Source organism: Bidens hawaiensis, unplaced genomic scaffold, assembly GCF_021521415.1.
Source record: "Bidens hawaiensis isolate Kalapana, Puna unplaced genomic scaffold, B.hawaiensis_p1.1 tig00001685_1, whole genome shotgun sequence".
Classification (NCBI taxonomy): Eukaryota; Viridiplantae; Streptophyta; class Magnoliopsida; order Asterales; family Asteraceae; genus Bidens; species Bidens hawaiensis.
Window position 1 is genome coordinate 2,421,034 of NW_027491095.1, and position 16,528 is coordinate 2,437,561.

At 37.2% G+C, this 16,528-nt stretch overlaps 2 protein-coding genes across 2 annotated transcripts in view; both read right to left on the reverse strand.

Moving 5' to 3' along the window:
• Window positions 1–1,277: 1,277 nt before the first annotated feature.
• LOC143592206 (cysteine-rich receptor-like protein kinase 3) lies at window positions 1,278–13,749 on the reverse strand. The gene is made up of 9 exons (XM_077072172.1): window positions 13,513–13,749; window positions 5,874–6,064; window positions 3,256–3,674; window positions 3,031–3,150; window positions 2,744–2,859; window positions 2,339–2,549; window positions 1,970–2,204; window positions 1,716–1,869; window positions 1,278–1,547 (listed from the first exon to the last, which is right to left on the reverse strand). The coding sequence occupies exons 1-9, from the start codon at window positions 13,747–13,749 to the stop codon at window positions 1,278–1,280; spliced, it is 1,953 nt and encodes a 650-aa protein (XP_076928287.1).
• Window positions 13,750–14,234: 485 nt separating this feature from the next.
• Window positions 14,235–16,528, reverse strand: part of LOC143593208 (cysteine-rich receptor-like protein kinase 3) — a 31,990-nt gene continuing 29,696 nt past the window's right edge. Inside the window, exons 3-8 of the mRNA XM_077072911.1 lie at window positions 16,368–16,487; window positions 16,082–16,197; window positions 15,676–15,886; window positions 15,250–15,481; window positions 15,002–15,155; window positions 14,235–14,895 (exon numbers count right to left, since the gene is read on the reverse strand). Of these exons, the coding sequence (XP_076929026.1) occupies window positions 14,626–14,895; window positions 15,002–15,155; window positions 15,250–15,481; window positions 15,676–15,886; window positions 16,082–16,197; window positions 16,368–16,487 (1,103 nt within the window). The 3' untranslated portion in view covers window positions 14,235–14,625. The remainder of the gene's footprint in view (window positions 14,896–15,001; window positions 15,156–15,249; window positions 15,482–15,675; window positions 15,887–16,081; window positions 16,198–16,367; window positions 16,488–16,528) is intronic.

The following is a 16,528-nucleotide window of genomic DNA, read 5'->3' on the forward strand; positions in this document are numbered from 1 at the left end:
GTTTTCCAGGGTTTCTTTTTGCAGAATCTAGAGAGAATTTCTCACGAATCATTGGTTTGGTTTTGGATAGATTAATTTAAGTTGGTTGTTTTGATTACATCGATTAATGATTGGATTCATTAGCTAAAAAATAAGAAGTGTTTTGTAATAATAGAGAAGACGAGTAACGCCACTTTATTATGTTCTTAATTTATTCCTTTTTAAATTCAATAGTATACCTGTGTGTTGTGCGGGGAATTAGTCAGTAAACCCCAAGGGTGGTAGCTGAGAGTCAACGTAAATTCGGTTCTACGTCCGTTACGGTATTGAACTAAACTTAAAAAAATTCGTTAAATTAACATGTTTAAAAATATGTAGCGAAAAAACCCGGCTGTTGGTGTCTGGACGTTGGTAAAACCTGGTGAGTCGAATTGAATTCAGCCAGTGTCGGTTACGTTCGTTACAGTATAAGCAACGTTGGTAAAACCCGGACGTTGTCGGTCTTGGACGTTGAGGCGGTGAATCTACGCGAATTCAATCAGTTTTCGTCATGTCTACCACAGTTTCAGTTGCGTTTATTACGGTACCAAAACAAAACAAAAAAAATTGAGGTGGAACAATATGGGGTGACATCGGTCGTTAAAATTGGGTGTTTGTAAAACCTGAGTGTTGTCGATCACGGTCGCTGAGGTGGTGAGTCTACGAGAATTTTGTTCGGTTACATTCATCACGATACCAGAACTAAAGCGAAAAACATATAAAAATTGAGTTGGATCAACTGGGTGAGGCGATTACTAAACCCAGGCGTTGTTCAAAACTCGAGCATTGTCGGTCTCGAGCGTTGAGACAGTGAGAGTATCCGGATTCTATTAGTCGGTTAAAAAAATAATGTTCAATCGATTACCATTATATTTGTTATTGTACTAAAATTAAAACATAAAAGAAAAAGACATGGTTTGATAAATGTGGTGCCACTTGACCCAGTTAGGGCCTTACAACACCACCATTATCTTTACTAGACAGACTAACATAGTTTCTAACTTTAAATTTTATGCCATATTTGTCATTCTTAAGAAACTATATATAAAACGAGGAACTCTAAAAAAATGGAGAACTCGGGAACCATGCATTTTACATGTAAAAAATAATATAAAACTTGATTTCAAATGCTTGTAAACAATTTTAAATACATGTCGAAAATATTCCAATAAACTTGTTACATGATTACCATGTCCTTGTTTCTCACTGCATCACGTGAACACTCGTCTAGCATATATATATATGTATATGTATATACATTATTTAATAGGCGGCACATTTCCACCTATGTGGATCACTCTACGAGAATCAACGAAGCTAGGCTTGATTAGTTTTCCTGGCCCCACAGATAGCCCACTTGACAACATCATAACAACTTCAGACATTGTTGGTCTCAAAGAAGCTGGTGACTGAGTGCACATTAGAGCAATCTCAATGGTCTTCATTACATTTGCTTTATTTGATTCTTCTAAACCTAATGCTTGATCAATCAACTCTGCGTGCATACCTCTCTCATACAATTGCCATGCCTATTAAAAACAAATAATACTTATCATACATTTGCAATAAATTCTGTAAGAGTTCAATTTTCATATGAAAGGGTGAACATAGGTCTTTTAATTCAAGTTATCATGATCTAATAATCATTTAAGCACACGTCCTAAAGAGAAAAAAGAACGTAGGGGGTTGTATATTACATGTTCGAAAAGGTGAGATGTTTCAGGACCGCTAAAGTGTTCGTCGGTAAATCTTCGACCACTAATAATTTCAAGGATCACGATAACAAAGCTGTAGGTGTCAACCTTCTCTGATAAGTGTCCTTTTGTTGCATATTCGGGTACCATGTATCCTCTATATATTGATCTCATCATTAAGCATATTCATGTGAAAGTAAGTTATTCAAATAGGATCGAAAAATAGATCAAAGGGAAGATTTACAGTTTACACTTACAGTGTGCCGGCTGCTAGCTTTGTGCTAACATGGGTTTGATCCTCTGGTTGTAATCTTGCCAACCCAAAATCACAAATTTTGGGTTGAAAATCATGGTCTACGAGAATGTTATTCAACTTTATATCTCTATGAATTATTTTGACATGGAATTCGTTGTGAAGATGAGCAAGACCCCTAGCGACCCCAAAGATAATGTCAAACCTTTTCTCCCAGTTCAGAGAGCCTCTTTTTTCTCCTGTCCGTGATTAATTAACTTGTTAAATACATGTCTATCTAAAATTTTCATTGAGGTAAATGCGGCCAAATAAATGTATGAAGGATATATAAGATACAATAGTTTTAAACAGTGCTTGAGAAATATTATCATACCCCATAAGAAGTTGTCAAGGCTGCCTTGTGGGATGTATTCTAGGACAAGAAGCAGCTCAGTTCCTTCAATGCACCAACCTAGTTGTCGTACAAGATTCCGATGTTGAATATTACCTATAAGCCTCACTTCGTTTTCAAATTCTGATTTGGCTCTAGCGTCACTAACATGAAGTCTCTTCACTGCCACTACATTCTCATCATCTATAAGTGCCTGTTGAAGGAACAAATTGTTAAGCATACATCATGACTTTTAAATAATTCTTATTGTACAGCATTTTACCAATAATTAGCATAACACTTTTTTTCGTTGCAAACTTCTTTTCGTTAGGTGTATTGTTGCGGTCAAATATTCTAGATCAATGGAAGTATGTAGAAAAAAAAATACAATTTAAAAGTCTAAATCACCTTGTATACTTCACCAAATCCTCCTTTCCCAACCCTATACTCATCTCCAAAGTCATGAGTTGCTAATCGCAGTTGCTGATAACTATAACTTTTTTCTGGTTGCAGTCCAGATTCAACTGTAAGTTCCCAACGTGCATGTTACAAACAATTAGCATTAGTTGTAATAATGATACATATATTTACATGGAGCGTAGTTATAATATATTTAAGAATATTGAATGGTGATATGCTTGAAGATATTGTATTGAATATTATGTTACATTCAATGTGTACATATATATTGTTACCTTCCTCAGCAGTCTTAGCTTTCTTTATTTTACGATACCATAACCACAAAGCAACTAGAAGGAACAGAACACCGACAGCACTACTTACTCCCGCTATCATTGCTGACTTGCTTGAATTTCCTGTCATGGAAAGTTGCACATTTTTGTTAATATAGTTGTCCAAATTCAATACATGCTGATGAAAAACTAATTACAACTTAAATGTTAATATATAGGAGGTCTCACCTCGACTTAGGAAAGATATGATGTTTGTTGTCTGGTTGCTTTGGAAAAATGGAGTATCAGAATATCTCATAAAGCAAAAACAGTCAATGGAACTTCCTTCCTTTTTAGGAAGACAACCTTGTAAATTGTTATATGCTGTATTCAAGCAGCCTTGGCAAATGGCTTGGCTTATGTTTTTAAGACACTGTGCAATTGCGTACACTGCTGCATTGTTAGTCGAGACTTGCCTTGTGTATGCTACATAGTAATTAGATGTTCTTGGAGTAACGTCTCGAATATCAGATAGCAGATTCTCTACCACTTGGTTAAATGTTGTTGCTGGCTGAGATGCGGATTCATTGCTACATACCGCGCCTGGACGGGCATCATCATCTAATATGACGTTCGAATTATCAAAATTTGCACCAAAGTTCTCGTACCTATACACAAACACAAGTTTAGCATGAGTGCTTATACATTTGTCCTCTCGAGTTAGATTGAAATAAGACATCTTCTTATGTCATTAATAATTTGAAAGAGATTAATTAATAGTAATTTAACTTGGCCACTATAAAAGTTTATCCTAGTTATCGACCTGACAACGAAGAGAATTTCATACCTACTATTTCTAGAAATTTTATACCTTTTTTCTAGCTAGAAATATTATCGAGATCGACAACATCCCCTAACTTTTTAAATCTAAGCGGCCAGATCACTAACCAACCACTCTTAACTCTATCAAATCTCTTCCACTCTTAACTCTATCAATGCTCTTAGCAAAGACAGAGAATCAGAAAGAATGGAGAGTCACTAGCTAAATGGTCCCTTTACTTTGTATTTGTTTGCATATTTTATCCCTATATCTAAAAGGACTAATGTACCCCTTTTTTAATAGTGAATTCCAACGGTGTTATATAATTGAAACGAAAGTAAAACCACAATGATTAAAAAAGTCAAATTAGAACTTTTACACTAAAATGATTACCCAAGAAAGACTAAAATCTTATTGTAGTCTAGACATTTATATGTGGATGTCTTCACAAGTCACAACTCACAAGTACAAGTGGATGTAGGTTGACGAATAACCCATCTTTACTAGCATAGTTTTGCTTTTAAGTCAATATAGTCTCAAAGATGTCAAAAGTCAAGTTGGCAATGTGCACAAACGATTTGACGTTGATATTTTAGTTGAGGACCTGCACAAGTGGCCGTTGGCGGCTTCTAGTTATTAGACTAAAATAATAATTTTTCATGATTTTTATATACTAGACGTATATAGTCAGAGGCGGAGCCATAACTTTGGTAGGATGGGCCTGCGCTCACCATCCACTCTGTCTAGCTCATCTTTGACCTTTAAATGGCAGCCTAAAGTTGCAAATGTGGAATCAAAATGCCCACTGTCCAGCCATCTTTTACGTTTGTTTAACGGACCACATGTGCAAGCGTAAGAATCCACATAAGTCAACTAACTTCTAACTTCCGAGTAAGAATAATTAGAACTTAGAAGTATGAATGGGAGTAATTCAATATTGAAAGTTATTTTCATGATAACCCCCTTTACTTTAAGTTAGTTGTAAAGTTAGACCAATTAGATTGGTTTGAATTTTAAACAACCCTAAAACATTTCATGTTAGTTATTAATTAGTTAAATTGAGTGGATTAGTAATGTGTTAAATGATCGATTAATTTGAGTAAATAAGTATGAATACTTTTACAATTTCATTAAGCTGGTTTATAAGCGTTCCTTGTTTTTTTTGTTATTTGGTTTTGAATAGGTTTCTTTTTCTTACTTATGGTTTATCATACACGATTGTAGTTAATTATGTGCCCGGTGCCGATAATGTGTTCGGTGTTAGTTATACGCTAGGTGCCGATTAACATGTTAGACGTCGTTTAGCGTTGATGGATTGTGGTCGTAATTAAGGATTCCAATTTTTTTTTATTATTTATAATTCCTTCGAAAAGATTCCATTAAGAAAATGTACTCTCAAATTTAAAATCATTTCACAAATTTCAATTACTTTAAATTCTTCTAATTCCTTTTAAGATGTTTTAATTCAAAATCTAGTTCCTATAAATATCAATTCCTTTAATAAATTCCAAATATGTCAACAACAAAAAAAAATTCACAAATCAAATGTACCCTTAAGTAATATCATTCATTTGTGGTTTAGTAGTATGAGGCTTAGGTTTTCCAGTGGAGATTCAAGTTTGAATTCCACTTGTGTCATATTTGGGTGGATACTGGCAATGAAGGATTTGAGCTAAGTCTTGTTCAAAGGTTGTCGGTTCGAACCCAGAGCTCACGCGGGTTTCGTCCCAACGTGCGTTACGCTAGGGAGTTCTGCCCTTTGATGGCACAACAACTGTCAAGTGGCAGCCAGCGGTATGTTTTCCCGAGGGAACGCCCAAGCGGCAAACCAAACTCTTAAGACATCGTGAGCCCGGTTAAGACAACATATCTGCCAGAGTTAGGCATCGGGGCTCTCCAATTATGGAGAGTGCGGTAGCCTAAATACAAGAAAGTCGCCGTTTTAAAAAAAACACACCCTTAACTAAACAAAAACATCATAGATCAAACGCACCCTTAATCAAACGCAAACATGTGTAAGAAAATTACAGACAAATGTGATACTAACCTCATACTGCAATCATCATAAATCACACTAACACCGCCAAAAGTCCCGCACGACTTCGCCTCGTTAACTAATGACTCAAAACAAGCCAGACACCGGGTGGTCGAGAGATAGTCCCTACACAAAGCGAAGGCGTAGACAAATTCACCACTGTTAGTCTGTGCAAAGGCATAGTGTGCCTGTGGATTGGACAGCTGTATTGAAGAATGACCCAAACCCTTCTAGCAAAGATGAATTAATTGGTCATGCACGTTTATTTTATTTCTGCACATGTTAATTGTTTTTGAATAAGAGGCCATTGGCCCAGTCTGTTTCAAAGTCATAGTCTTTAGGAAGTTTACGTTAGTGTCCTAAGACTAGTTCTAGGGTTCTTTTCTTTATATTGGAGTCTACGTGCTATGTATGTGAGATTATTCAATTAATTCCAAAATCTTCATCTTTGAATTCCTTGTTTCAATTGTATTCTCTGACTTTAATCTGTTCTCCATACCAACATCTGTGGTATCAGAGCCTGGTTGAAGTGCCCTAATCTCTCATACTCATCGAAACCCTAATTCCCCATGGCTGATCTAGTTCGAATTCTGCTATTCTGTCACACCCTCAAAATCCACTAACGAGGTTTTACCGTCACACCCTCAAAATCCACTAACGGAGTTTTACCGTCAGAGGGTGTGAACTAACAGGATCGGATTCATTAGTTATAATCAAACCATAAAACAAAGTTTCAAAACCATGAAAACGTTTACGAGTAATTAAATGCGGAAGCGTAAAAACCATAAAATAAATGTTGCGTCATGCAGGACGACTTAAACCCAATGATAACAGTTTTAAAATAGTTTGCATAACAAAAGCGTTTTCAAGCAATGCATTATCCTATACCGCGCGCCCGCCTCGGCTACCTGAGAATAACATACTAAAAGTGTCAACACAGGGTTGGTGAGTTCACAAGTTTATATAAAATAAAGCGTTTAGCGTTTGCGTTAAGCGTTTTGCGTTAAGCGTTTTGCGTTCAGCGTTTTGCGTTAAGCGTTTTGCGTTACCAGATAGTGTTATGTCAATTATATATCTATAGGTAGCTAGCCTATAAAACAAGTATTACTAAGTGTTCGACACCGAAGCTGACTGTTTATCATTTGCCTTGCCACCAGGTCTATCCCGACCATGGTATTTGTTTAGCCAAGATTACACCCACTCGACCTCCAGTCGAGTTTAGCGTTGGGTGGGGTTTGTCAAACCCAGTAGTACTACTCAACAATGACTCGTTATTATCCAATATTAAACGGTTCGATGTGAATGAAGGACTTTAGTTATTGCGTTTGCCACTTAGTCTTTACAAGTGATATATAATCTATATTAACAAAATCTTAAATGCGTTTTCGGAGTATGTTATCTCCCCAAGTGAAAAGCGTTTGAAAACAGTTTAAAAAGGGGTAAGTGAAACTCACTGTTTGCGAAGAATTCCCAAAATAAATCACCAAGTGATGCGCGTCACAGAAAACTCTCTCTAGCGTTCTAAAACAACAAGGAGATTTTCTAAGTATCGGAACTAATATCGAGTCTCTAGACCCGGCACATAATTTCCTAAGCACAAGATACGTTTCGTGTTCGTTTGTGAATCGTGTGTGACTTAACAAGTACATTTGTGATACGATACATGTGTGAACAATTATTTACGTGTCATGTATTAATAATGTACATCACTAGCAATTACTCCCCGTAAGGGCAATTTGGTCAACACATAACAATTTACTAGCAATTATTCCCCGCAAGGGCATTTTGGTCAAAACATGACAATCAATTAGCAATTACCATGTTTCATGCAACTTTTACAAAATTCAGCAACTAGTTTCTTAACGACAGAATTCTACTTGAAAAACTAGTCTATTCCACCGATCATAGCATCTCAATTAATTTACCAAAAATCATCACAAAAGCATACATGTATTAGGTTTCCAGAACATATTTTATTTTATTTTTATTCCACATATGTTCCTCACAATGATCAAAACATTACAGCAACTCATAACAGTCAAATTCATGCGCAACAGAATGTTATTTGAAATTCCCGTTAAACGAAAAATCCAATAAATGCAAGACCACTTGGGTTAGGTTCCTAACTCAACAAGTCAACTTCCAGAAGTGGAACCAACCCAATTGGTCTCGTAGTTCATGAGATATAACATTTACAAAACAACCTAACAGCAGGTCTAACAACTCAGCTTTGCACAACGTTTTTGTAAAATCATAAAGGTTAACTTTTACACGTCCAAAAATTGCAAATTTATATTCTTTAGAAACTAGACTCAACCTAGTTTACTGTAGTATCAATAATCTCCACCAATTTTCACATTTACACCCCGTTACAGTCAATTAAACATCAATAACACAATCTGTCCAGAAACTGTTTGCATCCAAACTCAACATATTAACTATCTATGGACCATAATCCGTTCATATAACATTCTAGACACCAATATCACCATCCATGCACATAAATTACACATTACATACATGATTAGGGTTTTTGCTTGAACTCAAAATCAAAGACACAAACAATTAACATGTAATAACATCAATTCTAGTTATCAAATCACAATCAATACATCATCTAATCAAACAAATCATATGAGCACCATATATGAAAATTTTCTGAACCTAGGGTTCACAATTAACCCATTAAAAGTCGAAATTAAGCAATAAGAATGCATAGGATAGTTGTTTATACCTTCCTAGCACCTTAATCTTCAATCAAACTTGAAAAATCTTGATTGTATGTGTGTGTATGAATGGTGGCAGCCGTGAGCAAGGGGGGGAGGGGGTCCGATCGGGGTAGAGGGAGAGGAGAGAAAGAGAGGCTAGGGTTTATAATATTATTAATAATAATCATGTTACATCTAGGTCCCTCCACTTCAAATTATTAGTTTACTAGCCCAAAGTAATTAGTTTGCATCTTGAGTTAACTTCTTAAACAATGTAATCACATAACACATAAGCCTAACACATAATTATCACATAATTATTGTTTTGACGTTTTTCGTTTATTCACCAATTGTTTGCGTCAACTCGTTTGCGTTTCGGTGCAATTCCCGAAAGACTACACATGTAGTAAGTGTCAAGCGTCATTTAAACCCTAGTTTAAATGTAATGAGGTGTGCGTTATAGATTCAGTGATCTTTAAGTTTGAATTGACGGAGTTGAGTTAACGGAGTTAACCTGAAATTGACAATTGTCACATATTCTGATTCCGGTATTCAAAGGCGAAGGCTACGAGTACTGGAGCATAAGGGTGAAAACTATTTTGAGATCCAGAGACTTATGGGAGCTGGTAGAAACTGGCATCGATGGAAAGGGGGATGTTCAAAATCAAAAAAATACTCAAAGAAGAGATGCATTCACCTTGGCCATAATTCAGCAGGCCGTACACGAGCAATTGTTCTCCCGTATTGCAGCCGCAAATACGTCAAAAGAAGCGTGGGAGACTCTCAGAATGGAGTTCCAAGGAGATACACAAGTTCAATCAATCAAACTTCAAGGTCTAAGACGTGAATTTGAGAACCTCTCAATGAAAGATGACGAACCAATAGGTGATTATTTTTCCAGAATTATGTGTATTGTTAGTCAAAGACGGGCGTATGGTGAAGTCATTGAAGATCAGTCTATAGTTGAGAAAGTTTTACGTAGTCTAACCCCACGGTTCGATTATGTTGTGCCTTCAATAGAAGTTTCACAAGACCTGTCAAAGTTAACCCCAGTTAAACTTATGGGGTCGCTTCAATCACATGAAGAAAGGTTGAACCGAAGTACTCCCGAGAAACAAAACAAAACAGACGAACAAGCCCTGCAAGTGATGTTTGATCGGACTCAATCCGGGTCTGGATCAAGAGGAAGAGACAAAAATTCCTCTCGAGGTCGAGGACGAGGAAGAAACTTTGACAAAAATAAAGTTCCTCAATGCACCCTATGCAATAAATTCGGGCACCAAAAACGTGACTGTTGGCATAATGAAGAGCAGCATGTTAATGTGGCAAATGATGAAGATAACATCACAGTCGAGAGTACTAAGGAAGAACCCTGATTATTCATGGCCATTGTTCCAGAACCACAACTGTCATTGATGACAAATACAACTACTACCGGTAACAAAACGTGTCTTTTGGTTCTTGATTCCAGTTGCTCTAATCATATGACAGGTCTCAAACATAGTTTTTCCAAGCTTGACGAATCATTTAAGCTAGTTGTTCATCTTGGTGACAAGAAAGAAATTCAAGTTGAAGGCAAAGGCACGCCAAGATTGACATGTCGGATAGCAGCTACAAGCTACTAAACGATGTTTACTTGGCTCCTGATCTAGAGTACAATCTCCTTAGTGTGGGTCAACTAATGAGGAAGGGGTACTCTCTTTTATTTGATGATGACCAATGTCTTGTCACATGCAAGGCTACCAAGTTTGTGCTCATGATGGTGAAACTTGCTAACAACAATATGTTTCTTGTTGATGCTTCAAAGTCGGATAATTCCAAATCTGCCAAATCCATAGCTGATCCTACCACCATCCAATGGCACTCAAGGTATGGTCACTATAACACCTCTGGGCTAAAACATCTGCACGACAAGGGTATGGTACTCGGTCTTCCAAGTATCAAACTCCTTGAATCGTGTGACAATTGTGTTGTCGGGAAACAATCGAGGGACTCATTCACTTCTAAATCATGGAGGGTCACTAAGAAGTGTGAAATTATTCATACGGATTTATGTGGCCCTATGCAAGTTCCAAGCTTGGGAGGTAGTCTTTACTACCTATTATTCATTGATGACTTAACACGTATGTGTTGGGTCTACTTCGTTACTAACAAGTTTGAAGCTTTCAGCAAGTTTAAAATATTCAAAGCTCTTATTGAAAACGAGAGTGGTAACTCAATCAAGGTCGGGTCCTAAGAAGTGATAGAGGAGGTGAGTTTCTCTCCAATGAGTTTAATGCTTTATGTGACTCACACGGCATTAAACGAGAGCTCACTCCTCCTTACACTCCTCAACATAATGGAGTAGTTGAAAGAAAGAATCGAACTATCATGGGTCTTACCAGAAGCTTAAGCACAAAGGGTTACCTAATTAGTTTTGGGCTGAAGGTGTAGCCACTGCGGTGTATCTTATTAACATTGCTCCAACAAAAGCCGTAACTGATTGTACACCGTAGGGTGCGTGGAACAAATCAAGACCCTCGGTCCGTCACCTACGGATCTTTGGATGTGTTGCACACAGGTTGGTTCCGGCCCAGAACCGAAAGAAGCTTGATGACAGATCGGAGAAGTGCATATTCATTGGGTACTCTGGCCAATCTCATGGTTATAGACTCTACAATCCTCTTATAAAAAAAAATCTTAACAAGCCGAGATGTGGTGTTTAGCGAAGACTCTGGATGGGACTTCTCTAAGGATCCATCTACAAAACTTTATGATACAAACTACATTGACCCATTTCTTATTGATACTGAACCAATAAATATGCCCTCATCCGAGTCATTAGATCCTCCCTTATCCTACCCTCCACAATCACCCCAAAATCCTCATACTACTGCCTCACACTCAGCCATTCCATCTGCCCAATCAGGGACCTCTCAACAAACCGAGCCTTCTAACATCACCACACCTTCTACACAAGCATCCCGCTCAAATACACCTAAAACCCCGTCCGAACCCATTCGGCCCAGAATACACTCTTTAAACCGAGTCTATGACCGTGCAGCTGAAGTTGAAGATCCCGTCTATGATTATTTTGATACCTGTCAGTTCGCTCTTACAGCTGCAGACCCGACTTGTTTCAAAGAAGCCGCTGATAAGTAAGTTTGGAAAAATGCTATGAAAGAAGAAATCAATGCCATTGAACGGAATGATACGTGGGATCTTGTTCACCTACCTGATGGAAAAAATCTGGTGGGCTTGAAATGGTTGTGCAAAACGAAAATTGGGCCTAAAGGTGAAGTGTTAAAATATAAGGCTCGTTTGGTAGCCAAAGGGTACTCACAACAACATGGAATTGACTATCAAGAAACGTTTGCAGCAGTTGCTAGATTTGAAACTATACGAGTTGTTCTATCGGTGGCAGCTCAATTGGGTTGGTTCATTCATCAACTAGACGTTAAGTCGGCATTCCTTAACGGTGACTTAAACGAAGGAATTTATGTTGAACAACCATAAGGGTTTGAAGTATCGGGTCAAGAAAAGAAAGTCTACAGGTTGAAGAAGGCTTTGTATGGATTGAAACAAGCTCCTAGAGCTTGGTACTCAAAAATTGATGGATATTTCATCAAAAACGGGTATATTAGAAGCCAAAATGAACCAACCTTGTACGTAAAGAATGAAGAAGGTAATCGGCTGATGTATGTGTGCTTATATGTGGATGACATCATTTGCACGAGTCAATCTCCCAAACTGATTGCTGAATTTAAGAGTGGTATGAAAAAGGAATTTGAGATGACCGATCTTGGTCTCCTCAAATATTTCTTGGGCTTAGAAGTAAGACAAACCAGGCATGGTGTATTTTTGTCACAGGAAAAGTATGCTAAGAATCTCTTAAAGAAGTTTCAAGTGGAATAATGTAATTTGGAGAATACACCAATGAATGCCAATGATAAATTTCAAGTAAATGATGAGGCAAACAAGACGAATGAAACAGTTTATCGAAGCTTGGTAGGGGGATTGATATACTTAACTCACACAAGGCCCGACATCAGTCACGCGGTGAGTATAGTGTCACGGTTCATGCAAACACCCTCTAAAGTACACCTTGGAGCAGCAAAACGAATTTTAAAGTATGTTTCTGGAACCGTGGGCTATGGTATTTGGTACAAGAAAGGAACCAAGGTTGAATTATGCGGTTTTTCGGACAGCGACTGGGCAAGTTGTTTGGATGATAGGAAGAGTATATCCGCATATGTTTTCTCTGTTGGAAGCGGGGCTGTTAGTTGGAGTTCTAAGAAGCAAACAACTGTGGCTTTATCGAGTACTGAGGCCGAATACATATCGGCCACTGCAGCAACGTGTCAAGCCATATGGCTAAGAAGGATGTTAGTTGATCTCGATCTACATCAGGGAGGAGCTACAACAATCTGTTGTGACAATGTATCAGCAATCAATCTGAGTAAGAATCCGGTTCTTAATGGTAGATCAAAACATATTGAATTAAAGCATCACTTTGTTCGAGATATGGTAGCACAAGATGTTGTGAAGTTAAAGTATTGCAACACAAACCAACAACTTGCTGATGTGCTGACTAAAGCTTTATCCAGAGAAAAGTTTGTGTATTTTCGGCATCAACTTGGAGTCATGGAGTTTGGCTCAAGGGAGGGTATTGAAGAATGACCCAAACCCTTCTAGCAAAGATGAATTAATTGATCATGCACGTTTATTTTATTTCTGCACATGTTAATTGTTTTTGAATAAGAGGCCATTGGCCCAGTCTGTTTCAAAGTCCTAGTCTTTAAGAAGTTTACGTTAGTTTCCTAAGAATAGTTCTAGGGTTCTTTTCTTTATATTGGAGTCTACGTGCTATGTATGTGAGATTATTCAATTAATTCCAAAATCTTCATCTTTGAATTCCTTGTTTCAATTGTATTCTCTGACTTTAATCTGCTCTCCATACCAACAAGCTGCCTCCGGAGGCTAGAAAGGGTGATATTGACGCTGCTTAAGTAAGACTCTCCATTCCATGCTTTGTATATTCTACAATACTTTCTAAGCAAAGTGTTGTTAGCAGTTGACTGTGAAGCCACCTGTTTAGCCATCATTATGAACACCACAACTACCATGCTGCAGATCCATGATGATATCCAGATGCTTGCGTTGGGGCTTTGGCCTTTTTTCCCCATTGTGAGAAGTGGCATGGATGGTTAAGTCAAGAAGACTAAGAGAATTATCCTCTTTGTAGGAACGAGAATGGTTCTCATCATTGACTTTGATTAGTTATAGTCCAATATGGACAATTGGACATAGAGTTAATAATGGCCATCTTGAATCTTTAATAAGATGTTGTCATTTTACATAATTGGGGGCCACTTTCCCTTTATTTTGTCAATAACTAGTACTCAATACTCATAGGAGTGTGCTAGTAATATATTAGGCCAAATTTAAATGAAGGTAAAAATAATCACCCATATGTAGCGCAGCCCGTGGGCCCACGAAATCAAAAAGAGCTTTAGGCCCACACTTAATTTTGAATATAACTCAAAATAGTGTTTGCCACATGAGCAACTCAACGCTCCGGATGGTTTCCAACAAAACAAGCCAATACATTTATTACGGTTTGTGACGAAATAACACTGAGAATTCATCATTGAAGTCTCCCCCATATACATGGCACCTTCTTCAGATTGTTTGGAATTGGCAGATCAAAGGGTAAGCTGAGCTAAAACTTGATGTAACAGTTTCTTATGTTCCACTAATGAAGTTGAAATGGACCGACATCTTGTTACAGCTGAGATTGCGCTGGTTGTATTTGTATATGCGATTCCTGCACTGATTTCAGCCGCTCATCCTACGTTTTCAGCGTAGTACCGGTAGCCTACATTTTGGGATGGATGAAAGCATCAATGGAATGCACTATAATTGAATTACAACACACAGAGGAAATTGCAGCAAGGGATTAAAGCTTTATTGCAAACTGAATTCAAAAAAGTTGTTATCTGCATATACAAGTTAAATTTGCTCATTTACATACGTCCATATGCATATGCATACATGATACACACACACATACATAGTTATTTATTAGGTGGCGCATTTCCACCTATGTGGATCACTCTACGAGAATCAATGAAACTAGGCTTGATTAGTTTTCCTGGCCCCACAGATAGCCCACTTGACAACATCATAACAACTTCAGACATTGTTGGTCTCAAAGAAGCTGGTGACTGAGTGCACATTAGAGCAATCTCAATGGTCTTCATTACATTTGCTTTATTTGATTCTTCTAAGCCTAATTCTTGATCAATTAACTCTGCGTGCATACCTCTCTCATACAATTGCCATGCCTATTAAGCAAAATAATACTTATCATACATTTGCAATAAACTCTGTAATCATTTAAGCTCACGTACAAAAGAGAAAAAAGAACGGTTAAGGGGAGTTGTATATTACATGTTCGAAAAGGTGAGATGTTTCAGGATCGCTAAAGTGTTCGTCGGTACATCTTCGACCACTAATAATTTCAAGGATCACGATACCAAAGCTGTAGGTGTCAACCTTTTCTGATAAGTGTCCTTTTGTTGCATATTCGGGTGCCATGTATCCTCTATATATTGATCTCATCATTAAGCATATTCATGTGAAAAGTAAGGTATTCATATAGGATCGAAAAATAGATCAAAGGGAAGATTTACACTTACAGTGTGCCGGCTAGCTTTGTGCTAACATGGGTTTGATCCTCCGGTTGTAGTCTTGCCAACCCAAAATCACAAATTTTGGGTTGAAAATCATGGTCCACGAGAATGTTATTCAACTTTATATCTCTATGAATTATTTTGACATGGAATTCGTTGTGAAGATGAGCAAGACCCCTAGCAACCCCAAAGATAATGTCAAACCTTTTCTCCCAGTTCAGAGAGCCTCTTTTTTCACCTGTCCGTGATTAATTAACTTGTTAAATACATGTCTATCTAAAATTTTCATTAAGGTAGTTTTTTTTTCTAATGCGGCCAAATAAATGTATGAAGGATATATATATATATATATATATATATATATATATATATATATATATATATATATAAGATACAATACTTTTAAACAATGCTTGAGAAATAGTATCATACCCCATAAGAAGTTGTCAAGGCTGCCTTGTGGGATGTATTCTAGGACAAGAAGCAGCTCAGTTCCTTCGATGCACCAACCTAGTTGTCGTACAAGATTCCGATGTTGAATATTACCTATAAGCCTCACTTCATTTTCAAATTCTGATTTGGTTCTAGCGTCACTAACATGAAGTCTCTTCACTGCCACTACATTCTCATCATCTATAAGTGCCTGTTGAAGGAACAAATTGTTAAGCATACATCATGACTTTTAAATAATTCTTATTGTACAGCATTTTGCCAATAATTAGCATAACACTTTTTTTCGTTGCAAACTTCTTTTCATTAGGTTTATTGTTGCGGTCAAATATTCTAGATCAAGGGAGGTATGTAGAAAACAAAAATACAATTTAAAAGGCTAAATTACCTTGTATACTTCACCAAATCCTCCTTTCCCAACCCTATACTCATCTCCAAAATTACGAGTCGCTAATCGCAGTTGCTGATAACTATAACTTTTTTCCGGTTGCAGTCCAGATTCAACTATAAGTTCCCAACGTGCATGTTACAAACAATTAGCACTAGTTGTAATAAAGATACATATATTTACATGGAGCGTAATTATAATATATTTAAGAATATTGAATGGTGATATGCTTGAAGATATTGTATTGAACATTATGTTGATTCATGGTGTACATATATATTGTTACCTTCCTCAACAATCTTAGCTTTCTTTATTTTACGATACCATATCCACAAAGCAACTAGAAGGAACAGAACACCGACAGCACTACTTATTCCCGCTATCATTGCTGACTTGCTTGAACTTCCTGTCATGGAAAGTTGCACATTTTTCTTAATATAGTTTTCC

Coding starts and splice junctions, on each gene's coding strand:
- LOC143592206 (XM_077072172.1), bottom strand. CDS start 13,749: ATGCCACTTCTCACAATGGGGAAAAAAGGCCAAAGCCCCAACGCAAGC. Junction 3,151..3,255: donor CATATCTTTCCTAAGTCGAG/GTGAGACCTCCT, acceptor TTTCCATGACAG/GAAATTCAAGCAAGTCAGCA. Junction 1,548..1,715: donor CATCTCACCTTTTCGAACAT/GTAATATACAAC, acceptor TGTTTTTAATAG/GCATGGCAATTGTATGAGAG.